The following is a 26479-nucleotide window of genomic DNA, read 5'->3' as shown; positions in this document are numbered from 1 at the left end:
AATAAATACAATTTAAAAAGCAAAATGCAGAAAGTTATATACAGTATACTCCATCTTGTGTTTGAAATAAAGAAGAGATTGCTGGCTAAACATAGTAGTATATTGTTCTTGTGAGAAGATAACTCTTGGAAATTTAAATCATCAAATGAAAAACTCAATTACAAGGCCAAAAGAGGCCAGGTGTGCTGGCTCAGGCTTGTAATCCCAGCACTTTGGGATGCCAAGGCAGGAAGATCACTTAGGTCCAGAAGTTTGAGACCGGCCTGGGCAACATGATGAAACCCCGTCTTAGGCCGGGCGCGGTGGCTCAAGCCTGTAATCCCAGCACTTTGGGAGGCCGAGATGGGCGGATCACAAGGTCAGGAGATCGAGACCATCCTGGCGAACCCGGTGAAACCCCATCTCTACTAAAAAATACAAAAAACTAGCCGGGCGAGGTGGCGGGCGCCTGTAGTCCCAGCTACTCAGGAGGCTGAGGCAGGAGAATGGCGTGAACCCGGGAGGCAGAGCTTGCAGTGAGCTGAGATCCGGCCACTGCACTCCAGCCTGGGTGACAGAGCGAGACTCCGTCAAAAAAAAAAAAAAAGAAACCCCGTCTCTACAAAGAAATACAAAAAAATTAGCCAGGTGTGGTGCCACACACCTGTAGACCCAGCTACTCAGGAGGTTCAGGTGGAAGGATCACTGGAGCCCAAGAGGTCAAGGCTGCAGTAAGCCATGTGCACATCACTGCACTCCAGCCTGGGCAACAGAGTGAGACCTTGTCTCAAATAAATAAAAAAATAGGCTGGGCACAGTGGCTCATGCCCGTAATCCCAGCACTTTAGGAGGCTGAGGCAGGAGGATCACTTGAGCCCAGGAGTTGAAAAGCAGCCTGAACAACATAAGACCCCATCTCTATTTTATTTGTAATAATCAAAAAACTAAATAAAATAAATAAGTTAAATAAAGGCTACAAAAGGCCAAGTGTGGTGGCTCATACCTGTAATCCCAGCATTTGGGAGGCTAAAGAGGGAGGGTTGCTTGAGCCCAGGAATTTGAGACCACCCTGGACAATACAGGGAGATTCTGTCTCTAAAAAAAGATAAAAATTAAAAAATTAGCCAGGCATGGTGGTGAGCATTTACAGTTCCAGCTACTCAAAAGGCTGAGGTGGGAGGATTGCTTGAGCCCAAGAAGTCAAGGCTGCAAGTGAGGCATGATCATGCCACTGCACTCCAGCCTGGGTGGCAGACGGAGACTATGTCTCTCAAGAACCTTTAACCAATTTTTAAATTTGTTTGAAGGCTAGAAGATAAAGTTAAGGAAGTCAATCAAAAAGTGGGAAAAAAAACACATGAAAAATGAGGTAGAAAGAGAAAATTAGAATAATCTGTCTAGGAGGTCTAACATTTGAAAAATCAGAGTGCAAGAAAGAGAATAGAAAAAAAAGAGATAAAATAATCCGGGCTGGGCGTAGTGGCTCACACATGTAAACCTAGCACTTAGAGGGGCCAAGGCAGGCAGTTCACTTGAGCTCAGGAGTTGGAGACCAACCTGACCAACATGATGAAACCCCTTCTCTACTAAAAATACAAAAATTAGCCAGGCATGGTGGCATGCACCTGGAATCCCAACTACTTGGGAGGGTGAAGTAGGAGAATTGCTCAAACCTGGGGGACAGAGGTTGCAGTGAGCCTAGATCATACCACTGCACTCCAGCCTGGGCAACAAGAGCGAAACTCCATCTCAAAAAAAAAAAAAAAAAAAAAGAAAGAAAAGAAAAGAAAAGAATTCGGCCAGGTACAGTGAGTGGCTCACGCCTGTAATCCCAAACATGAGGCCCAGTCGGGTGGATCACTTGAGGCCCGGAGTTTGAGACCAGCCTGACCAACATGGTAAAATCCCGTCTCAACAAAAAACACAAAAATTAGCCAGGCGTGGTGGTGCACACCTGTAATCCCAGCCACTCGGGTGGCTGAGACACGAAAATCGCTTGAACCCAGGATGCAAAGGCTGCAGTGAGCCAGTTTGCCCCACCACACTCTAGCCTGGGCAACAGAGCGAGACTCTGTCTCAAAAAACAAAAACAAAAAAACCTCCAGAAAACAAAAACAAAGTGCTGTGATACAGGCATGAGCCACCTCGCCCAACCACAATTATTTCTTATAATCTTTTCTTATTATCATTAATATCTTATTACTATTTTTTGTGTTGAGACGGAGCCTCGCTCTGTTGCCCAGGCTGGAGTGCAATGGCGCGATCTTGGCTCACCCCAACCTTCGCCTCCAGGGTTCAAGCGATTCTCCTGCCTCAGCCTCCCGAGTAGCTGGGACTACAGGCACACGCTGCCATGCCTGGTGAATTTTTGTATTTTTAGTAGAGACAAGGTTTCACATGTTGGCCAGGCTGGAGGCCATTTTTAATTTACTACAGATCTCACAAGTCTAAAGAACAACCTAGTGAAATTCCTCAAAGGGACCAAACAGCAAACAGTGCCCATTTCCAGTTTTTAGATATTTATCAAATAACCAATTTCAAAACATAATTTATATATATTGTTTCCAAATATTAATAAACATTATGAGTTTGAGAACAGATGTTTGGAGCAGAGGTTAGCACACCACACTTTTTTTTTTTTTTTTTGGAGATGGAGTCTCACTCTGTTGCCCAGGCTGGAGTGCAGTGGCGTGACCTCAGCTCACTGCAAGCTCCGCCTCCCGGGTTCACGCCATTCTCCTGCCTCAGCCTCCCGAGTAGCTGGGACTACAGGCACCTGCCACCATGCCCGGCTGATTTTTTGTATTTTTAGTAGAGACGGGGTTTCACCACGTTAGCCAAGATGGTCTCGATCTCCTGACCTCATGATCCGCCCACCTCGGCCTCCCAAAGTGCTGGGATTACAGGCATGAGCCACCACACCTGGCCACTTTTCTCTTTTTTTTTTGAGATGGAGTCTCGCTCTGTTGCCCAGGCTGGAGTGCACTAGCGCGACCTTGGCTCACCACAACCTCCGCCTCTCAGGTTCAAACGATTCTCCTGCCTCAGCCTCCCAAGTAGCTGGGACTACCGGCGGGTGCCACTATGCTCAGCTAATTTTTGTATTTTTAGTAGAGATGGGGTTTTATTATGTTGGCCAGGCTGGTCTCGAACTCCTGGCCTCATGATCCTCCTGCCTTGGTCTCCCAAAGTGCTGGGATTACAGGCATGAGCCACTGAGCATGGCCACTTTTTTGCTTTAAAATTTTTAGAGATGGAGTCTCCCTCTGTCGTCTAGACTAGAGTGCAGTGGCTATGCACAAGCGTGACCATGCATGCCCTATAGCCTTGAGTTCCTGGGCTCAAGCAATCTTGTTACCCCAGCCTCTGGAGTAGCTGCTACTACAGGCCTGTGCCACCTCGCGGGTCAGCAAACTTTTTCTGTAAACATTCAGATGGTAAATATTTTTGGCTTTGAAGGTCACATGACCTCTATCACAGCCATTCAACTCTGTTATTAGAGTGGCTAAAGCTACTACAGACAAGATGTAAATAAATCAGCTTGTAATCATGTTACAATAAAACTTTTTTTTTTTTTTTTTTTTTAAGATGGAGTCTCGCTCTGTCGCCAGGCTGGAGTGCAGTGGCGTGATCTCAGCTCACTGCAACCTCCGCCTCTCAGGTTCAGGCGATTCTCCTGCCTCAGCCTCCTGAGTAGCTGGGACTACAAGCGCATGCCACCACACTCAGCTAATTTTTGTATCTTTAGTAGAGATGGAATTTCACCATGTTGGCCAGGATGGTCTCCATCTCTTGATCTCATGATCTGCCCACCTTGGTCTCCCCAAAGTGCTGGGATTACAGGCGTGAGCCACCACACCTAGCCTACAATAAAACTGTATTTCTAAAGACAGGCAACATGCCAGATTAGTCCCACAGGACACAGTTTGCTGACCCCTGGTTTAGAGTACTGCATTTCCTAGCTTTCCTCTTATACTAAGTGGTATATGTTTTCTCTCTATGCCAATCTTCTTAATAGCAATCTCCACATTTAAACACTCTCAATTCATTCTCTTATTCTACAAACTTTTACTAAGTGCCTACCACATGCCAGAGACAGTATTAGGTATAAGGAATAAAGAAGAAACAATAATAATAATAAAGTCCTGCCCTCTTAATACTTACATTCTAGTAGAATAGTTAACAAATAAATAAGCTGATAAATACATAATATAATTTCATGTAATACTAAGTATGAAGAAAAAGTAAAGCCAGGTAAAAAGAAAGAGGAAGGAAGGATGAGGGTCTTTATAATATAAGTCAGGGAAGAACTCATAAGAAATGACGTTCAGGTAAGGAATGAATTAAACAAATGAACAAGCCATACAAATATCTACAGGAAAAACATTTCACACGTTTAAATAAGGACAAGATTAGAGTGCTGGAAATGAGAAAATGACATCAGGGAAGTGAGTAAGGGTAAGATCATGTAAGGACTCGCGGCCTAGGGCAAAAGGACTGAATTTTATTCTAAGTTTGATGTGAAGCCAGGAACATGAAATGATTGAGAGCAGGAGAGTAAGGAGGTATAACACATTTTTTTAAAGGATCACTGGTACCTATGCAGAGGACAAATTGTAGAGGGCAGGAGTGGAACAGGAAGGCCACTATACGCTGTTGCAAGTATTTCTAGACTTCTAAAATAGGATCTAGGCAGGCTGGTTCATGCCTGTAATCTCAGCACTTTGGGAGACTGAGGCAGGAGGATCACTTGTGGTCAGGAGTTCAAAGCTACAGTGAGTTACGATTGCACCACTGCGCTCCAGCCTGGGCGACAGAGTGAGACCCTGTCTCTAAATAAATAAATAACAGAGTTTTGCTCATTGCCCAGGCTGAAGTGCAATGGTGCCATCTCGGCTCACTGTAACCTCTACCTCCCAAGTTCAAGCCATTCTCCTGCCTCAGCCTCATAAGTAGCTGGGATTATAGGCACCTGCCGCTACACCCAGACAATCTTTTGTATTTTTAATAGAGACGGGTTTCTGCCATGTTGGCCAGGATGGTCTCAAACTCCTGACCTCAGGTGATCCGCCCACCTCGGCCTCCCAAAGTGCTGGGATTACAGGCATGAGCCACTGAGCCCGACCTGGATAAATTAACATTTGATTGATATAACTGAGTACTAGAGTATACAAATTAGTAACAGACAACACGAAATGAGAATTTTCATTAAAGTTTTTTTTTTTCTGAGATGGAGTTTCACTCTTGTTGCCCAGGCTGGAGTACAATGGTGTGATCTTGGCTCACCGCAACCTCCATCTCCCAGGTTCAAGCGATTCTCCTGCTCCAGCCTCCCAAGTAGCTGGGATGGCAGGCATGCGCCACCATGTCTGGCTAATTTTGTATTTTTAGTAGAGATGGGGTTTGTCCATGTTGGTCAGGCTGGTCTTGAACTCCCGACCTCAGGTGATCCGCCCGCCCCGGCCTCCCAAAGTGCTGGGATGACAGGCATGAGCCACAGCGCCCAGCCTAAAAGTTTTTGTTTAAAGTTCCAATGAGGAAATACAAAATCATCACCAGAGGGCAGTAGTGAATACAGACTAAGGTATACAAAAGGTGATGGATCTTCATAGTTAGATTATGCTCTTTCAGTAAACTGGGATTTACTGGAATTGAGCATATCCACAAGCTTAACAGCAATAACAATAAACATCATGCAAACTCATATCTATAAGAAGTTGAATTATAATGTGAGTAAAAAAAGCAGATTAAAATAGCAGTGTTGGGCTGGACACGGTGGCTCACGCTTGTAATCCTAACACTATGGGAGGTCAAGGAGGGTGGATTGCTTCAAGTCAGGAGTTCGGGACCAGCCTGGCCAATGTGGTGAAACTCCGTTCTACTAAAATATAAAAATTAGCTGGGTGTGGTGGCAGGTGTCTGTAATCCCAGCTACTCAGGAGGTTGAGGCAGAATTGCTTCAACCCAGGAGGTGGAGGTTGCAGTGAGCTGAGATCGTGCCACTGCACTCCAGCCTGGGAGACAGAGCGAGACTCCATCTCAAAAAAAAAAAAAAAAAAATGGCAGTGTTTAGCAAAACAAGAGTATTTATATATAGGATGTCATCTCCCTAAATAAACACACCATTCCCAATTAATTGACTTCATTGCTCCTTAGGGTCTACCAAAAATAAAAATTACAGCAAGTGAATGGCCAGCTTCACGTATCTACAAGCAGATGAAAGGTCTGTCCTTTTGTGATTAACAGGTAAGGCTAGAGAGAGTCAATGTCCCAGTCAAGTAGGATAGGAGGGTTCCATTCTAAACAGAAAACAGAACCAGTACAAATGCCAGGAATCACTACATAACACCTTGGCACACAACATGAAAGTCAGAGAGAAGCGCTACAGCTCAGGGAGCACCTGAACCTGAAACATGGCCTGTGAAATATATTGCCAGGCAGTTGGCAATAAGGAGGCTGTTAACACGTGTGTCCACTATATCCACTGCTGAGAGTTATTTCTCCCGTCCTTCCTTCCTTTGCTTCTACCCTGTTGTTATCCTTCATTTTCACTTTCTTCACAGACCATGATATTACATAGATAATTGAAAGTATGAACTCTGTTGTCATTTAAAAATGTACATCCTGCTTAAGAGCAGGAATAAAAGTTAGAAAGATTATAAGAATAGAAGGTTGTTTCATTTTTTTCTTGCCTCCTCCACCAAGACTCCACATTGGTTACCTTCATATTGTGATCAAACTGGACTATTCACCATTTCCTGAACCCGCTCTTTTCCTGCCCCACCCATGCTGTTCTTAACTCAGAATGCTGTATATGCTACCCTTCATCTCAGTCTAAAATATGCTATACTCTCTTCAGAAGAAGCAAAAATGGCATCTCCAAGAAGCCTGCCAGAAAGAACTGAGATCTCTTAATCTATCTTCAGGTGCTTACTCACAATTTTATTTACAAATACAATCACATCCTTGCATCATGCTTATTTGTGTATGTTCCCTCTTACTGCAGATAGAGGTTCTATCTGCAAAACCTTTCAGTGTAAAAATTATGTTTGTGCCAGGCACGGTGGCTCACACCTGTGATCCCAGCACTTTGGGAGGCCGAGGTGGGCAGAGCATCTGAGGTCCGGAGTTCAGGACCAGCCTGACCAACATGGAGAAACCCCATCTCTACTAAAAACACAAAATTAGCCAGGCGTGGTGGTGCATGCTTGTAATCCCAGCTACTCAGGAGGCTGAGGCAAGAGAATCGCTTGAAACTGGGAGGTGGAGGTTGCAGAGAGCCGAGATCACGCCATTACTTACACTCCAGCCTGGGCAACAAGAGCGAAACTCCATATCAAAAATTAATAATAAAATAAAAATAAAAATAAATAAAAATCATGTTTGTTTTTTATGTTTCCATAACAATTAGAGAAATTTGGCTGGGCTCAGTGGCTCACGCCTGTAATCCCAGCACTTTGGGAGGTGGAGGCGGGTGGATCACGAGGTCAGGAGTTCAAGACCAGCCTGGCCAAGATGGTGAAACCCCATCTCTACTTAAAAACAAAAAAATTAGCCATGCATGGTGGCAGGCGCCTGTAATCCCAGCCACTTGGGAGGCGGAGGTACAGAACTGCTTGAACCCAGGAGGCGGAGGTTGCAGTGAGCCGAGATCATGCCACTGCACTCCGGCCTGGGCAACAGAGCGAGACTCATCTCAAAAAAAATAATAATAATTAGAGAAATTTAACCCTCAGTGTTGCTTTTAAGTTAAATAAAGGCTAGACGCGGTGGCTCACGCCTGTAATCCCAGCACTTTGGGAGGCCGAGGCAGGCAGCTCACGAGGTCAAGAGATCAAAACCATCCTGGCCAACGTGTTGAAACCCCAACTCTACAAATATTACAAAAATTAGCTGGACGCGGTGGTGCATCCCTGTAGTCCCAGCTACTCGGGAGGCTGAGGCAGGAGAATCACTTAAACCCATGAGGTGGAGGATGTAGTGAGCCGAGATTGCGCCACTGCACTCCAGTCTGGCAACAGAGCAAGACTCCGTCTCAAAAAAAAAAAAAAAAAGAGTTAAATAAAGATTGGAACTGAATGTCATCCTGAGCCCAGGTTTCAGCCCTAAGTAAAACAATCAAAGGCATATCCCTTCATTCCTCAGACTAATCGGCTGTGCAGAGGTTGTGCTGTGAGGCACCTGCAAATCTTCTGTTGCGTACTCCCAACACCAAGAGAACCATGCCAGCTCCACAACACAGAACCACTCGAAAACTTCAAGTATCCTGGATATTATTCAGCAATGTATTTAAAATAAAGTAAAGTTGGATGCAGTGGCTCACTCCTGTAATCCCAACACTTTGGGAGGCCGAGGCAGGCGGATCACCTGAGGTCAGGAGTTCAAGACTAGCCTGGCCAACGTGGTGAAACCCTGTCTCTACTAAAAATAAAAAAATTAGCCAGGCATGGTGGTGGACACCTGTAATCCCAGCTACACAGAAGGCTGAGGCAGGAGAATCACCTGAACTTGGGAGGCGGAGTTTGTAGTGAGCGGAGATCACACCACTGCACTCCAGCCTGGGCAACAAAAGCAAAACTCCATCTCAAAATAAAAATAAATAAGAGAAAGAGTTTTCAGGCAAATTCTTCTCTGGGTATCCTGCTGTTTTATCTCCTAACAAAACAAATGAATCAAAATGTGGTCCACCTAGAGAGGAGAAGTACCCCCCAATGTTTGGAGATTCTAAGGCATTACCTACACATGTGCTGTTGTCTCTTAGCCTGCAGAAGAAGACATATAGGCCTCATCCCCATAAGAGACCAAACACCTCAAAAACCCAGATGTCAAATTTTCTAGGAAACTCTCTCGGACTGCTCAAAGAGTAAAATTTGATAGAAATAGGAAGCATTCAGCCGGGCGGGGTGTCTCACACCTGTAATCCTAGCACTCTGGGAGGCCAAGGTCAGGAGATCAAAACCATCCTGGCCAACATGGTGAAACCCAGTCTCTACTGAAAATACAAAAATTAGCTGGGCGTAGTGGCGGATGCCTGTAACCCCAGCTATTCGGGAGGCTGAGGCAGGAGAATGGCTTGAACCCGGGAGGCAGAGATTTCAGTGAGCCGAGATCGGGCCACTGCACTCCAGCCTGGCGACAAAGCAAGACTCTCTAAAAAAAGAAAGGAAATAGGAAGCATTCACTAGTAATTTATGATTGATATCAACTAAGATTACTTAGAAAGTCTAGAATCACACCTGAGATATTACTCCTTACATTTCATTTGCTTTTTTTTCTGGATTCAAATCCTGTAGGCAAAATCAGTTTTAAAAAATACAGAAGCGCCTTTTTGAAGAATAAACAGTTTCAAAAAAACAGCAAATTCAAAAGGATAGTGGATTAAATTTCAACATTGACTTTAATCAAAATGTAATTTTAGGCTGTTTAGATTCCCTGGGCCTGTTTCTTAAACCTTTACAATGGGTGTCCACTATATAAGGTTTTTTCCAAGAAACAAATGAAACAACACGTAAAACATCTTAGCACAGTTCCTAACACATAGGAGACCTACAAAAGTCAGTAATTCTTTTTATGGTCTGTCTCTAGAATACATTGACACTAGATTCATTCCTATAACTAGTTCTCAGTCTAAATAGAGTTGTCCAAGGCTGGGTGCCATGGTTCACGCCTGTAATCCTCAGGGAGGCTGAGGCAGGCGGATCACAAGGTCAGGAGTTCAAGACCAGCCTGGCCAGTATGGTGAAACCTCGTCTCTACTAAACATACAAAAATTAGCTGGGCATGGTGGCGGGAGCCTGTAGTCCCAGCTACTCCGGAGGCTGAGGCAGGAGAATCGCTTGAAACCGGGAAGCAGAGGTTGCAGTGAGCCGAGATTGCACCAATCTCGAGATTGCACCACTGCACTCTAGCCTGTCTCAAAAAAATAAATAAATGATAAATAATAAAAAAATTTAAAAAAACTAGAGTTGTCCAATATGATGGTTATTAGCCATATGTGACTACTGAGCACTTGAAATGTGGCTAGTCCGAGATATGAGCTTTAAGTGTAAAATACTGGATTTCGAAGACTTAGTGAAAAAAGTAACAGAAAATCTTGTCAATATTCTGTATATTGATTACATGTGAAGTGATAATACTTTGGATATTCTGGATTAAATAAGATATATTATTAAAATTAATTTCACCTTTTTGGCTCACATATTTCTATTGGACGGTCTAGTCTATACTTTGACTTCAAGCTGGTAATTATGCTCTCTTAACCATGCAGTGGACTGCTTGACAGATGCCACTCGGGCTAAGCCACCCCTTATCCAGCAGACACTCATTTTAACGCTCCCAACTTCCACAACCGGGGAAAGCTAGCGACCTAAAACTCTTAATTTTAAAAAATCCAGATCCCACAGATCTGCTGAGGAAACGCGACTGTTACCAAGAGACACAGAAGAGACGTCTTGAAGGAAAAGCCCCCGTGGGTGTCAGTCAGTCCTACCGGGGGACTGGGAACTTCAGCATGAAAAGGTCACCCTTAGGAAAGTGAGAAGGGGCGACGGAACGAGCAAATCAGAAGGAGACCAATGTGGAGCCCATGGAGTAGAGATCTGAGAAGGAAAAGCCTTTCAGCTTGTGGGGACGGGGGGAAGAGAGGGGGCGAGTCTGAAGCCAGCGGCCAAGGGGCTCCGCTCCAAGCCGGAGACTATAGAAAAGAGCAGTACCTTAAGAATCCCCCTCATCTTTGCCAAAAAGGGGCGGAACTCCTCGGGTGGCACCTCTGGATACAGCTGGCTCCGTAGCAGCTCCTCTGTAATGCCGGGGTGCCCGTGGAAAGTGTCCTGGGCTAGCGCATTCAGCAGCCCGTTCAGGGGCTTGCCGCCCTCAAACTCGCCCGCCGCCATGCTCTACGAAAGCCCCGCCCCGCAACAGCTGAGCCGTGCCCCGCCACGGCGGCCGAGATGTGCCTAAATAGCCTGTGCAAAAGCACCACGGGGAAGCTGGAGGCAAGGCTTCCCCAGGGGTCAGAGTTGGCAGCTTACAGCTTTGCTCTGCAAAACTCATCCCCTTAGGATACCTCCACGGAAATATCTGTTTGGTTCTAGGAGAGTCACTTTGCTTCCCCTGATCCCCTTCATCACTGCAGAGCCTACTGGAAAGAAAGATTGCTTGCAGAGATTATTGGAGATGGGGTAGCAGCCTACAAGGTTGGCAGTTTTAATTTTTAGATGGCTGTATCTCATTCCAGGCCTTGCCAACCCATTAGCTGAATAGGATCGATCACTCAGATTTAATCTCTGCCTAATCCTTACCTGTCATCCTTTGTTCCAGAAAATTTAACTATCTCCTGATTACATAATGTTTTTGTTTGGGTTGTTAACTGCCTTTTTATATACACTTGTCTTGTCTTTCCAGCTAGATCAGTGGTTCTGATCCAATGTTCTTTTATATAACAAATATTTTGTTAACACCTCATTTACTATCCTGATATTAAATGCATAGCTAATACAACCTCCCACCCATATAATTTCAAAAAATCAATATATTATTCAGCCATAAAATTGAATAAAGTACTGATACATGCTACAATATGAATGAGACTTAAAAACAGGGTAAGTAGAAGTCAGACGTAAAAGGCCAAATATTGGACATCTCATTTATATGAAATGTTCAGAATACACAAATCCACAGAGACTGAAAGTACTGTAATAGCTGCCAGAATCTGGAAGAGGGAGCAAATGGGTAGTGACTGTTTATAGGTACAGAGTTTCTTTGGGGCATGATGAAAACATTCTGGAAGTGGAAGCACAACCTTGTGAATATACTAAAACCCACTGAATTGTACACTTTAAAAGATTAGTTTCACAGTATGTGAATATCTCAATTTAAAAATCAATTTAGGCCGGGCGCGGTGGCTCAAGCCTGTAATCCCAGCACTTTGGGAGGCCGAGATGGGCGGATCACAAGGTCAGGAGATCGAGACCATCCTGGCTAACCTGGTGAAACCCCGTCTCTACTAAAAAAAAAATACAAAACACTAGCCGGGCGAGGTGGCGGGCGCCTGTAGTCCCAGCTACTTGGGAGGCTGAGGCAGGAGAATGGCGTGAACCCGGGAGGCGGAGCTTGCAGTGAGCTGAGATCCGGCCACTGCACTCCAGCCTGGGCGACAGAGCGAGACTCCGTCTCAAAAAAAAAAAAAAAAAAAAAAATCAATTTAATGACATAATTGTAATTTATCATAAAACTAAAAGGAAAGTAATTTATAATGTAATATGTGTAAATGTTTGGGTACACCTATACTAGTTGACTAAAAGACATATAAAGTAGCCAGATGTCTGCATCTTTACATCTTTATGTAGAACCACCTGTGACTTCTACAAATGCAAATCGATACAGGTGTGCGGTATTGGTGACTCCAGAGGGAGGGCAGTTGCTTCTGGTAACATGATGTTCTGAAATGTGAACAACAGTTGGTAAAGTTTACAACAAAAAACACTCTCACTCTACAGTCATTGCAAAGCTGGAATATTCTGTATATATTAATGCTAAACTAAAAATACATTGTGTTGCCGGGCTCGGTGGCTCAAGCCTGTAATCCCAGCACTTTGGAAGGCCGAGGCGGGCAGATCACGAGGTCAGGAGATAGAGACCATCCTGGCTAACACGGTGAAATCCCGTCTCTACTAAGAAATACAAAAAAACTAGCCAGGCGTGGTGGGGGGCGCCTGTAGTCCCAGCTACTCTGGAGACTGAGGCAGGAGAATTGCATGAACCCCGGAGGCGGAGCTTGCAGTGAGCCGAGATCATGCCACTGCACTCCAGCCTGGGTGACAGGCTCAAAAAAATAAAAATAAAATAATAACAATAATAATAATACATTGTGTTTATATATAAAATGGAGTTTGATTTCAGGCTTAGATAATAACAAACAGGTTTTTCACCTTTATGAATATACCCTGCATGGGAAGATGTCATATTTCTGACCTCTCTCCCACCTATTCCATTCCTACCCTTCCTTCAAAGTGACAACTGAGGTTGGGCACAGTGGCTCACGCCTGTAACCCCAACATTTTGGGAGGCTGAGGCAGGTGGATCACCTGAGGTCAGGCGATCAATACCAGCCTGGCCAACGTGGTGAAGCTCCATCTCTACTGAAAATACAAAAATTAGCCAGGCATGGTAGCATATGCCTGTAGTCCCAGCTACTTGGGAGGCTGAGGCAGGAGAATTGCTTGAACCCAGGAAGCGGAGGTTGCAGTGAGCTGAGATGGTGCCACTGCCCTCCAGCCTGGGGGACAAGAGCAAAACCTCGTTTCAAAAAAAAAAAAAAGTGACAACTGAAATGCCCTTTTCAAGGCAGTGCCACACTGTTGAGAATTTACTCATCTAGACTGTTTTAATTAATGTTTACCCAGTAAAGAGCCATCTCTTTTTTTTTTTTGAGACAAAGTCTTACTCTGTTGCCCAGGCTGGAGGGCAGTGATGCAATCTCAGCTCACTGCAACCTCCACCTCCCAAGTTCAAGTGATTCTCCTGCCTCAGCCTCTTGAGTAGCTGGGATTACAGGCATGCGCCACCACGCCCAGCTAATTTTTGTATCTTTTGTAGAGAAGGGGTTTCACCATGTTGGCCAGGCTGGTCTCAAACTCCTGACCTCAGGTGATCTGCCCACCTCAGCCTCCCAAAGTGCTGGGATTACAGGTGTGAGCCACAGTGCCCAGCCAGAGGCATTTTTGATAATAGAAAAAAATATATTTCTTTTCCTAAAATAATTTTATAAAAGGCAAATTCAGAGTTGCTTCCATGGCTCCAAGTAAACCAAACTTAGAGACAAACTACAGGTTGTTTTACATGTACTTACAGAAGTTGCAGAGAATGGCTGGTAGAAAAGAAAAAGCATTAAATGAAAGAGTGGCAAGCAGAAACAGCACTATTAAAAACATAATTTACAAATTACCCACCAGAAAGGCTGCACCTATTTATTTCTATGAAATCTTACTAACACTGACTGATATTGTATTTTTAAATTTAATCTAATTTAATTTTTGAGACAGGGTCTCACTCTGTTGCCCAGGCTGAAGTGCAGTGGCACGATCTTGGCTCACTGTAGTCTCGACCTCCCAGGCCCAAGTTATCCTCCGATCTTAGGCTAAGTAGCTGGGACTATGAACACACAGCACTGCACCCAGCTATATTATTCTTTATAACCTTTGCCATATGATACATGAAAAATATTATCTCACTTTTAATTTGCATTTCTTAAATTTTGAGAGTAAATACTTTTTTACTATATTTATTGGCTGCTTGTATTTCTTCCTATTTCCTTGTCCATTCTCTATAGGTGTTTCTCTCACTTCAGTGATTTTTTTTTTTTTTTGAAGGTGGAGTTTCACTCTTGTTGTCCAGGCTAGAGTGCAATGGCACAATCTCGGCTCACCACAACCTCCGCCTCCCAGGTTCAAGTGATTCTCCTGCCTCGGCCTCCCAAGTAGCTGGGACTACAGGTATGCGCCACCAGGCCCGGCTAATTTTTGTATTTTTAGTAGAGATGGGGTTTCACCATCTTGGCCAGGCTGGTCTCAAACTCCCGACCTCATGATCCACCCGCCTCGGCCTCCCAAAGTGCTGGGATTACAGGTGTGAGCCACCACGTCTACCCACTTCAGTGATTTTTTTTTTTTTTTTTTTTTTTTGAGACAGAGTCTGGCTCTGTCGCCCAAGCTGGAGTGCAGTGGCCGGATCTCGGCTCACTGCAAGCTCGGCCTCTCGGGTTTACGCCATTCTCCTGCCTCAGCCTCCCGAGTAGCTGGGACTACAGGCGCCCGCCACCTCGCCCGGCTAGTTTTTTGTATTTTTTAGTAGAGACAGGGTTTCACCGTGTTAGCCAGGATGGTCTCGATCTCCTGACCTCGTGATCCGCCCGTCTCGGCCTCCCAAAGTGCTGGGATTACAGGCTTGAGCCACCGCGCCCAGCCCACTTCAGTGATTTCTAAGAGCTCTTTATGCATAGAAATATTAATGCTTGTTACCTACATGCAAATATTTTCCCCAAGTTTATATAGCCAAATCTAGGCCGGGTACAGTGGCTCACGAGGTCAAGAGATCAAAACCATCCTGGCCAACATGATGAAACTTCATCTCTACTAAAAATACAAAAATTAGCTGGGTGTGGTGGTGTGCACCTGTAGTCCCAGCTACTCAGGAGACTGAGGCAGGAGAATTGCTTGAACCCAGGAGGCAGAGGATGCAGTGAGCCAAGATCGTGCCACTGCACTCCAGCCTGGTGACAGAGTGAGATTCCGTCTCAATAAAATAAAATAAAATATAGTAAAATCTATCAACCTATGTAGAAAAAGTCTGGAAGTTTATTCGCCAACGTATAGTGTATATCTCTTAGTAACTGAGGATGGCTTTCTGCTTATCAGATTTTTCTAAATATCTACAGTGGACATGTAATACTGTTGTAATAAAAAGTTATTTAATGAAAAAATTAAGTAAGTAGTAGGTTCTAAAACAAAATTCTTTTTTGTGGGGGGACAGGGTGTCACTCTGTTGCCCAGACTGGAGTAAAATGTCGAGATCTCTGCTCACTGCAACTTCCACTTCCTGGGTTCAAGCAATGCTCATGTGTCAGCCTCCCGAGTAACTGGGATTACATGTGCGCACCACATTGCCCAGCTAATTTTTATATTTTTAGTAGAGATAAGGTTTCATCATCTTGTCCAGGCTGGTCTTGAACTCCTGGCCTCAGGTGATCCACCCACCTCAGCCTCCCAAAGTGCTGGGATTACAGGCATGAACCACAGTCCCCAGCAATAAAAATCTTTCAATGAAAGCTTTAAAGGATGTGTATTCTACATTACAGATAAAAGCCATTGCTTTAAAAAAAAAAAAAAAAAAGTGTTTTGGTCAGGCGCAGTGGCTCACGCCTGTAATCCCAGCATTTTGAGAGGCCGAGGCAGGCGGATCACCTGAGGTCAGGAGTTCAAGACCAGCCTGGCCAACATGGTGAAACCCTGTCTCTACTAAAGATACAAAAATTAGCTGGGTGTGGTGGTGTGTGCCTGTAAACCCAGCTACTCAGGAGACTGAGACAGGAGAATCGCTTGAATCCAGGAGGTGGAGGTTGCAGTGAGCCAAGATCATGCCACTGCACTCCAACCTGGGTGACAGAGTGAGACTCTGTCTCAAAAATAAATATAAAAATAAAAGTGTTTTAAAATTTTTATTTTCCATGTCCACTGAATATGAATCTTAAACTTTTTGATATCACTAGATGCTTTCAGAATCTGATAAAAGCCTCAGACACTTTCTCCCCAAAATATAAACACACACCAAATGTAGCCTACAATATCTATGGGTTACTTTATCCCTCAGAAGTCTTTCTATAAGCCCCCTAGTTTTCCATGGGTCCTGACTGTACACTAAAAATAAAATCCTAAGCCTCCCACTGAGTGAACAGACCTCCTCTTGGCCAAGGGGACCCCAGAGAAACCTGAAAAATTGTATTTCTACCCATAACAGGAAGAGATCGGACATTCATCCTTCTACCTCCTCCCTTTCAGAGTTTAGACACAACAACTGTCTGGCATTAATGTTAAAATAGGGATCATAAGACTCTGTGGCAATAAGATACCAAATTATAGAAAGACCTAAGGCCATGCAAGGCAAGGGTTAAATCATGCCTACAGGCCATCAGTCTTGCTGAATAGGTCATTTTGACGCAAAATATTGTGGCTAACTCTGACGTAGCATCCTTATCTTCAACATTTCTTTCTTCTGACTCCAAGTTTTAGACAGAGCCTTACAACTTTAACCAATTGCAAATTAAAGAATCTCTGAATCCACCTGTAACCGGTAAGTCCCACTTCAGCATATCCTGGCTTCTTGGACTGAACACCTTCCATGTGTTGACTTACATCTTTGCCTGTAACTCCTGCCTCCCTGAAATGCATAAAATTGTCATCTGACCACCTCAGGACCACTTACTCAAAGTTTCTTGGGTTTGTGTTTTTCCCAGGCTGTGGTCAGTCACATTGGCCCTGAATAAATGTCTAAAATATTTTACAGAGTTTGGTTTTTCTTTTAACATGGCTTAGAACTCCTGAGCACCCCCAGCTCTAATTAACCTTCACGAGAAATACATTACTCTTTTAGAAGCAAGTAAAAATACAGGCTGGGCGCAGTGGCTCACACCTGTGATCCCAGCACTTTGGGAAACCAAGGTGGGCGGATCACTTGAGGTAAGAAGTTCAAGACCAGCCTAGCCAACATGGTAAAACCCTGTCTCTACTAAAAATACAAAAATTAGCTGGGTGGGGTGGCACACGGCTGTAGTCCCATCTATGCAGAAGGCTGAGGCAGGATAGCTTGAGCCAGGGAGGTTGAGGTTGCAGTGAGCTGGGATCACGCCACTACACTCCAGCCTGGGCGACAGAGCAAGACTCTGTCTCAAAAAAACAAACAAACAAAACAACAACAACAAAAAACATTGCTATCATTATTTAACTCCTACTCAAATGTATGTGTAGAAGAGGCAAAATTTTACCTCTGCCCTCTTAGGGTTTTTTGGCTGGACTCGAGAATTAAACTTACATTAAGACAGGTTAACAAGAGAAATACATACAGATTTATTTAATATTAAGTTTACATTATTTAATATAATGTATGACATGGGAGCCCTCATAAGTAAATGAAGACCCACAAAAGTGGGAAAACTTAAATGCTTTTATATTAAGATGAATAAAGACAGGCAATGGCAGAAAAGTAACCAAACTATGTGGGGAGGCTAAAGAAGATAAAAAGTATTTTAACAAGGTCTGTTTGTACAGAATTTTCTCAGTCTCAACTTCCCATTCTTGACAATAAGAATGTTGCCTTCCTTCTGGTAACGAGAGGACATCTTCTATATGGGGCTTTTATCTCCTCCTTTAAGGAAGAAAAGGGGAAGAATCAGAGTCCCTTCTTGCACCCATTTTTTTTTAATGTGCCTTTAGCTCAAAATAATCCTTATGCCAAAGTGATATATTTTGGGATAGCATATTCTGCCACATATTACTGCCTGCCTGAGCCTACAGCATGTTCCAAAATATCAGTGAGCAATAAAATAAATTAATTCCTGTGCCACCAGGGGCTGCTATTGCCGATGTAACTGTTGAAACTTGGTAGCAGCTGCATTTTTAGAATGCCTTTCAAGCAAAAGGATCCAAGTACAAAGCTTTATTTTATTAACTCTCAAAACAACCTATTTTGTAGCTAACAAAGCTGGGCATAGGCCTATTAAAAGAATTGTCTAAGGCAAGGAAACGGTAAGAAAAAGACCCTGAAGCCTTGATGCAAAGGGAAATTATAAATACCTAACTAAGCCTTCCTTGTAAACAGGTTTCCTTTCCATTGTGGCCAAATAGGTTTCCATTCTAAGTTCCATTAAGCAACTGGTCCCAGGCAAGTAATAGGTGTTTTTAATGAGGTTTTCCACCTCTGAAAACATTAAAATATTATATAAAATGTGAACTGAAATGTGTGCAAACGCAAGGGCACCAAAGTTTTACAATGAGCTCTACCTGCACTCTGTCTCCATTCTACTTTCTCCAATTATGCTGTTATTAACATTCACTCTTCACTCAACTGGTCACTCAACAGATTTTATCTTTTTGAGACAGGGTCTCACGCTGTCATCCAGGCTGCAGTGCAGTGGCGTGATCCCAGCTTACTGCAAACTCAACCTCCCTGGCTCAAGCTATCCTTCTGCCACAGCCTCCTACATAGATGGGACTACAGATGTGTGCCAGCCCATCTAGCTGATTTTTAAAATTTTTTTAGAGACAGGGTCCCACCATGTTGCCCGGTCTGTTCTCCACCTCCTGAGTTCAAGCGATCCTTCCACCTTGGCCTCCCAAACTGCTGTGATTACAGGTGTAAGTCACCATGCCCTAGCCAACAGGTATTAGTTGAGAGCTTTTGCAATCCATTCTGCTTGGCTCCAGGAGATACAGAAATATTTGACTGTTTCTGCCTTAAAATCTTACATTCTGGTAAGGGAAAATTACATGTAAATAAATTATTAAAATACAATGGACTAAGAATTGTTATTACTTAGTACCTAAAAATAGCTATCAGGTTTGGTGGAAGAAGATTCCATTAATTCAGCTGCAGTAGGTCAGGAGAGGCTTAATGGAGAATATCAGAATATGCTGCAGGTGAAATAACTCATCCCTATATACGGAGGCATGAAACAGAGTGAGGTGTTGAGTCCTCTGTAAATAGTATAGCAAGAATGGAACCAGCACCCTAGGGTAATAAATCTGAAAAAATAGACAGGGCCTAGGTCACAGAGATGAAGAGTTTACATGTAATGGACAATTTTTTTTTTTTTTTTAGACAGAGTTTTGCTCTTGTTGCCCAGGCTGGAGTGCAGTGGCACAATCTCAGCTCACTGCAACCTCTGCCTCCCAGGTTCAAGTGATTCTCCTGCCTCAGCCTCCCGAGTAGCTGGGATTATAGGCATGCACCACCACGCCCAGCTAATTTTTGTATTTTTAGTAGACGGGGTTTTATCATGTTGGCCAGGCTGGTGTCGAACTCCTGACCTCGGGTGATTCACCCACCTCAGCCTCCCAGGTAATTTTTATACTTAATCATTGGGAAGTGTAGAGAAGGAAAAATCTTTCCCCTTCCCATCTCAGGGTTCTTGGCTGGGGCTCTGTAACAAAATACAACTTAATAAGAGAAAAGCATACAAATTTATTTAATATAAGTTTTACATGACACAGGAGCCTTCATAAGGAAATGACCCAAAGAAGCACTTTGAGCCATATGATTATACGCTAAGTGGGACAAAGAGTAGTAAACTGTGAAAATATGGACTTGGTCTAGGGTGGTTAATCATGGAGAAGTGACTAGGAAGATAAGAATTAGTTTAACAAGGTTTTTTAATACAGATTTTTTATGGCCTTGATTCCCCATTTCTGGTGTTAAGAATACCTTCTAGCTGGGCACAATGGCTCATGCCTGTAATCCCAGCACTTTGGGAGGCTGAGGAGGCTGGATTGCTTGAGGTCAGGAGTTCGAGACCAGCCTGGCCAGTATGGTGAAACCCCACCTCTACTAAAAACACAAACATTAGCCAGGTGTGGAGGGAGGCACCTGTAATCCCTGCTACTTGGGAGGCTGAAGCAGGAGAATCACCTGAACCTGGGAGGCAGAGGTTGCTGTGAGCCGAGATCAAGATGGTGCCACTGCACTCCAACCTGGGCGACAGAGTGAGACTGTCTAAAAAAAAAAGAAGAAAAGAAAAAAGAGCACCTTTCACATGTGAGTTTTATCTTCTGCTTCTGCTTTCAGGAAGAAAAAGGTAAGTCAGAGTGCCCTTTATGCATCTGCTGTTTTTTAGGTGCTTTTAACTCAAAATAATCAATAAGAGCCAGAGTAGCTTATTTGGAGTGGTGCGTTCTCAACTACTTCAGGAGTCCCTGAAGAGTTGTAAGCAGAGGAGTAATAACAAGATCAGATTTGGGGTTTTGTTCTTTTCTGAGATAGGGTCTCACTCTGCCACCCAGTGCGGTGGTATGAGCCTATCTCACTGCAACCTCGAACTTCTAGGCTCAAAAGGCTCCTCCTGCCTCAGCCTGTCGAGTAGCTAGGACTACAGGTGCACATCACTGTGCCCAGATTTTTTTTTTTTTTTTTGAGACAAGACCTCACTGTGTTGCCCAGGCTGATCTCAAATTCCTGGGCTCAAGCTATTCTCCTGCCTCAGCCTCCCAAAGTGCTGGGATTACAGGCATGAACCACCCCAACCAGCCAGATTTGAGTTCTTAAAAGATCCTTCTGTGGTGGTAGTGTGGCAAAGGAACTGGAAGAGGCCCCACTTCCCAACACTGTTGCATTGGATATTAAGTTTCCAATACATGAATTTTGGAGTGGACAAAGATATTCAATCCATAGCAGTTTCTTTTGATGATGTCATGTTTACCTGAGTCTTTGTTATCCATGTAACTTTGCACTGGTGTTTATGTATTTAAAGGAACAAACACGCCAGGCGCGGTGGCTCACGCCTGTAATCCCAGCACTTTGGGAGGTCGAGGTGGGCAGATCACAAGGTCAGGAGATCAAGCCATCCTGGTTAACAGGGTGAAACCCCATCTCTACTAAAAATACAAAAAAATTAGCCAGGTGTGGTGGTGGGCACCTGTAGTCCCAGCTACTCTGGAGGCTGAGGCAGGAGAATGGTGTGAACCCGGGAGGCAGAGCTTGCAGTGAGCCGAGATCGCGCCACTGTACTCCAGCCTGGGCGACAAGCGAGACTCCATCTCAAAAAAAAAAAAAAGGAACAAACACCTCTTCCAGTCTTTATAGACTAGTTTTACAAGGGAAAGGCCTTCTCCTATTGGGTCCCTGAATTGATGGGATTGCACTCAAATGGAGTTGGAGCTGGGTCCACAGTGGGGTCCACAGTTGGCAAGCTTGTTACCAGGGGCTCTAATGGGTGTGGATCCTGTCTGGTCCATGGGTGGACTGGACTGCCCCCAGGACCTTGGTCAGTAGGGCTGGTGTTGGGATGGTGGTCTGCAGACAATGGGCCTATTACCAGATGCATAGACTGGCGTGGCTTCCTCCAGTTTCCTGGTAAGCTTCCTGCTAGGTCACTGGGTGGGCCCTTGGGCAGGCAGTACTGGCCCTAACAGTAGTTAAGAGGGGCTGGAACCAAGTCACTAGGCTGCTTCAGGGTCCACAGGCAAGAGTGAAATCTGCAGGCCTGCTTCCTGGGGCATGGATAGTCATGTCACCCGCGGGTCTCTTCATGGGCAGGATTGCTCTCAGACCACAGTGAGGAGGGCTGGAGCTGAGACTTACAGTTGTTTCAGGGTCTGCTATGAAACTGATGTTGGTGGGCCTGTCACCTGAGACACAAGTAGTTATGATTCCTCCAGGTCCCTAAGTAGATGGTCTAGTAGCAGGACCAAGGCCAAAGAGGGTTGTAGCCAAGTCCACAGGGAGGTAGCACCATTTCCAAGACTGGAGCTGCAACCTCGATCAATGAGTCTGCTATCTGGGTGCAGTTCTGCTGTCTCAAAACAACCTTCCTGGATCTTGGGCTCCACAAGGGTTTCACAGTCTCCTATCTAGTTCCCAAAGTTCCCAACAGAGGTACTTTTATCTGCGGACAGGTGAAAAGCTAAAAACTATTGTTGCTGTGGGGAGATACAAGTGAGGTAGCTCCTAGTCTCCCATTTTGCTGATGTCACTCTCCTGGCTGTCTTAAATCTCTCACTTTCTTAAATCTCTCTTATTCCACAGGTTACCCTTTCATCTTCATTACTGTTATTGTTAATTTTCTTACAATTTATTTATAGGTTATTTGTCCTAAAGAGTTTTTCACGTTCTACATCTTATTGATTGCATCCTCATGGTACTATTTTTAAAATATATTTTTCTAGACCAGATGTAGATTACACCTGTAATCCCAACACTTTGGGAGGCAGGTGGATCACCTGAGGTCAGGAGTTTGAGACCAGCCTGGCCAACGTGGTGAAACCCTGCCTCTACTAAAAATGCAAAATTAGCTGGGCGTGGTGGTACACGCCTGTAATCCCAGTTACTTGGGAGGCTGAGGCAGAGAACTGCTTGAACCTGGGAGGTGGAGGTTGCAATGAGTCAAGATCACGCCATTGCACTCCCGCGTGGGCTATAGAGTGAGACTCCATCTCAAAAAAAAATTTTTTTTAATTAAAAAAAAAATATATATATATATATAGCATCATTCTACTTTTTTTTAAGTTTAGCTTGCAATAGTAACATGAAGCAGAGGCCTAGTTTCATTAAGTATATTTTGATTTTCTTAGTTTTCCTTGAAAGGTTTCTAGTTCACATTTACATCACATTTCACATTCATGAATACAAGAAATCCTTGTATTTTTTGTAAACCCATTCATTAGTAGTTGGATCTAGGAACTTGATTAAGATTTAATTTTTTCTTTTCCAGGCTTAATTCACTTTATTTTTCCTGTATAAAAACCCTATGTTGTAGCCACAGCTGGAGCCTGGGTCCGCTGCACGGAGACTCTGGTGTGGGTCTTGACAAGGTGGTCAGTGAATTCCTAATAGGGAGAGTTGGTGAATACAGTCTCCTTCCAGAGGTCAGGGGTCAGGTAGCTGTAGGTCTTAGAGACGGCATCAAAGGTGGCCTTGGCGAAGTTGCCCAGGGTGGCAGTGCAGCCCTGGGCTGAGGTGTAGCAGTCATCGATACGAGCCATCATGAGCAGCTTCTTGGGCACAGGCTCTGAGACGATGCCAGTGCCCCTGGGTGCAGGAATGAGGTGCACCAGCACAGAGCCGCAGCAGCCTGTCACCTTGCAAGGGACGGTGTGGGCCTTGCCGATCTTGTTCCCCCAGTAGCCTCTGCGCACGGGGACAATGGAGAGTTTGACCAGGATGATGGCCCCACGGATGGCGGTGGCCACCTCCTTGGAGCACTTAACACCCAGGCCGACGTGGCCATTGTAGTTCCCGATAGCAACGAACGCCTTGAACCTGGTGCGCTGGCCAGCACGGGTCTGCTTCTGCACCGGCATAATCTTCAAAACTTCGTCTTTGAGAGAGGCCCGCAAGAAAAAGCCAATGATCTCAGATTCCTTAATGGGCAGGGAGAACAGGTAGATCTCCTCCAGGGCCTTGATCTTCATGTCCTTGACCAAGCGGCCCAGGTTGGTGACGGGCATCCACTCCTTATCAGTGGCTATATTATGCAGGAGACACTAGTGCTAATTTTTGTATTTTTAGTAGAGGCAGGGTTTCACCATCTTGGCCAGACTGGTCTCGAACTCCTGTGATCCACCCACCTTGGCCTCCCAAAGTGCTGGGATTACAGGCCTGAGCCACCGTACCTGGCCATGTTTATGTTTTAATATTTGTTGAAATCCCATTTTAATGGAGAAATAATGTACATTAACACTCTGATGAAAGCCGAGGTTTAACATTTATTTATTGCCTAATCCCAGGAACAAAAACAATTTCAATTTCACAAAAAAAGAAAAATCTTTATAACTTGAAACATTTCAGATACTTAAAGTATGTCTCAAAACTTTAAGACTGTCCCAAGAAGCCAATAATGGCATCTTCTAAATTCTGCTCTGTTCTTTATGGCTGACAGGTCGACTCCTTACACTGACAGAGTTTAGTAAGCCCCTAGAGATCATCTAGTTCAACCCTCCTATTTTATAGATGAAGAAAATGAGACCCAAAGGATTTAAGTGGTCTTCCTTAGGTCACATAGCTAATAAGGAGCAGAGCTATTAATGCTCAAATCCAGTATTTTACACCACAAAATTAATGCATCATCACCCACTTGTTTCCAATATATTACATCAATTGTCTAAACAAATAACCATAGAATCTATGTGCTACTTGGGAGTATTCTGGTCCTCTGAAGAGAAGTCGGCTTCAGAGGTTTATGGATCTTCATTCCCTAGTGCTAATATCCCTTTTTTAAAATTATTATTTTTTGAGACAGTCCTGCTCTGTCGCCCAGGCTGGAGTGCAGTGGCCCGATCTCGGCTCACTGCAACCTCCACTTCCTGGCTTCAAGGGATTCTCCTGCCTCAGCCTCCCGAGTAGCTGGGATTACACCCCCGGTTAATGTTTTGATTTTTAGTAGAGATGGAGTTTCGCCACGTTGGCCAGGCTGGCATTAAACTCCTGGCCTATAGTGATCCACCCACCTCCACCTCCCAAAGTGCTGGGATTACAGGCGTGAGCTACCAAGCCAGGCCCCTAGTGCTAATATGCTAAATGTGTGTTAAAAAAAACAACACGGAGAGGCAAGGTGGCTCACGCCTGCAATCCCAGCACTTTGGGAGGCCGAGGTGGGCCTATCATCTGAGTTCAGGAGTTCGAGACTAGCCTGACCAACATGGAGAAACCCCATTCCCTACTAAAAAATACAAAATTAGCCGGGCGTGGCGTTGCATGCCCATAATCCCAGCTACTCGGGAGGCTGAGGCAGGAGAATCGCTTAAACCCGGGAGGTGGAGGTTGCGGTGAGCCGAGATGGCACCACTGCACTCCAGCCTGGGCAATAAGGGCTAAAACTCCGTCTCAAAAAACAAACAAAAACAAACAAAACAACAACACCTCATGATTACAAGATTAAGTACCTTTGAACATTTGTTTCTGAACCTACCACACGCATCTGTCACTTTGCAGGCGCTTAATAATTGTGAGCGAACATTCAACGAAACTCATCTCATAACTTCCTTACTGAAATATAGTGGTCATAGGAGACCAGCAGTTTAGCTCATGGCTTCTGGTCCTTGCTTTGTATTGGAATACTGCTTCTATCTACTGACTGGTTTACCTTGGGCTTCAGTTCCTTCTTTGGGCTCCAGTTCCCTAACCTTTTAAGTAAAGGATTATCGTGAGGACTAAATGAGATAAAACTTGTAAAGGTTCAGCACTGTGCTTAGCAGATAATGGAATTAAATGATCTTTATTATAGTGTTTACACTCCCTAAGAGTCAGTGGCTATATTATGCAGGAGACACTAGTGTAGAACAAGCGGGTGGTGATAACTAGACAGACCTGATTTGGCAGTCCGTCAAACCTCTACCACCCAGTACCAACCAATACGAGATAACCAACCTCGACACTTAAAGAAAAATCTCCACTCATTCCAAATCTCCCTTTTCTGACTCCCTTTCAAAATAAGCAAAACTGCATAAAAAGAAGGTCTATGTGGCCGGGCAAAAACAGACTCAGCCACATCCCTTACGGAGTTATTCCGGTGCCCACCGCACTGCGCAGATAGGTCCAGCCGGAGTTAAAGGAGGAGACCTCCCACTGGGCGCGGTGGCTCACACCTGTAATCCCAGTACTTTGGAAGGCTGAGAAGGGTGGACCGCTTTGAGCCCAGGAGGTCGAGACCAGCCTGGGCAACATAGCGAAACCCAGTCTCTACAGCAAATACAAAAATTCGCTGGGCATGGTGGCGGGCACCTGTCGTCCCGGCTACTTGGGAGGCTGTGGCGGGAGGATCGCTTGAGCCCCGGAGCTCGAACTTGCAGTGAGCCGAGATCGCCCCACTGCACTCCAGCCTGCGCGACAGACCGAGACTCTGTCCAAAAAAAAAAAAAAAAAAAAAAAAGGCCAGGCTTCTCGGCTCACGCCTGTAATCCCAGCACTTTGGAAGGCCAAGGCGGGCGGATCACCTGAGGTCAGGAGTTCGAGACCGGCCTGGCCAACATGGTGAAACCCCGTCCCCCAAAAAATTTTGTACTTTGTAAAAACACAAAAATTAGCTGGGCGTGGTGGCGGGCGCCTGTAATCCCAGCTACTCGGGAAGCTGAGGGAGGAGAATCGCTTGAACCTGGGAGGCGGAGGCTGTAGTGAGCTGAGATTTTGCGCCACTGCCCTCCATCCAGCCTGGGTAACAGAGTGAGACTCTTTATCAAAAAAAAAAAAAAAGGAGGGAACCTCACAGTCGTGCGAGGTGGAGTGAGGAAATGCGGATGTCCTC

At 44.7% G+C, this 26479-nt stretch overlaps 1 protein-coding gene and 1 pseudogene across 4 annotated transcripts in view; both read right to left on the bottom strand.

Moving 5' to 3' along the window:
• The window catches only part of COMMD1 (copper metabolism domain containing 1), a 241074-nt gene that overhangs the window by 214511 nt on the left and 84 nt on the right, over nucleotides 1–26479 (bottom strand). The window contains exon 1 of one of the 3 annotated variants that reach the window (XM_021924869.2): nucleotides 10692–10911. The exons of 1 other annotated variant lie outside the window; for it this stretch is intronic. In XM_021924869.2, the coding sequence (XP_021780561.1) occupies nucleotides 10692–10871 (180 nt within the window). In that variant the 5' untranslated portion in view covers nucleotides 10872–10911. Of the gene's footprint in view, nucleotides 1–10691; nucleotides 10912–26479 lie in introns of those variants that run through there. One more of the 3 variants, XM_017947568.2, reaches the window with a different exon arrangement.
• LOC108581650 lies at nucleotides 22949–24546 on the bottom strand (annotated as a pseudogene). The gene has a single exon (XR_001894168.2). The product of XR_001894168.2 is annotated as a 40S ribosomal protein S2 pseudogene (transcript).

The sequence above is a fragment of the Papio anubis genome, chromosome 14 (genome assembly GCF_008728515.1).
Source record: "Papio anubis isolate 15944 chromosome 14, Panubis1.0, whole genome shotgun sequence".
In the NCBI taxonomy this organism is placed as follows: Eukaryota; Metazoa; Chordata; class Mammalia; order Primates; family Cercopithecidae; genus Papio; species Papio anubis.
The sequence above is the reverse complement of the archived record's forward strand: the minus strand, read 5'-3'. Positions and strand labels throughout refer to the sequence as shown.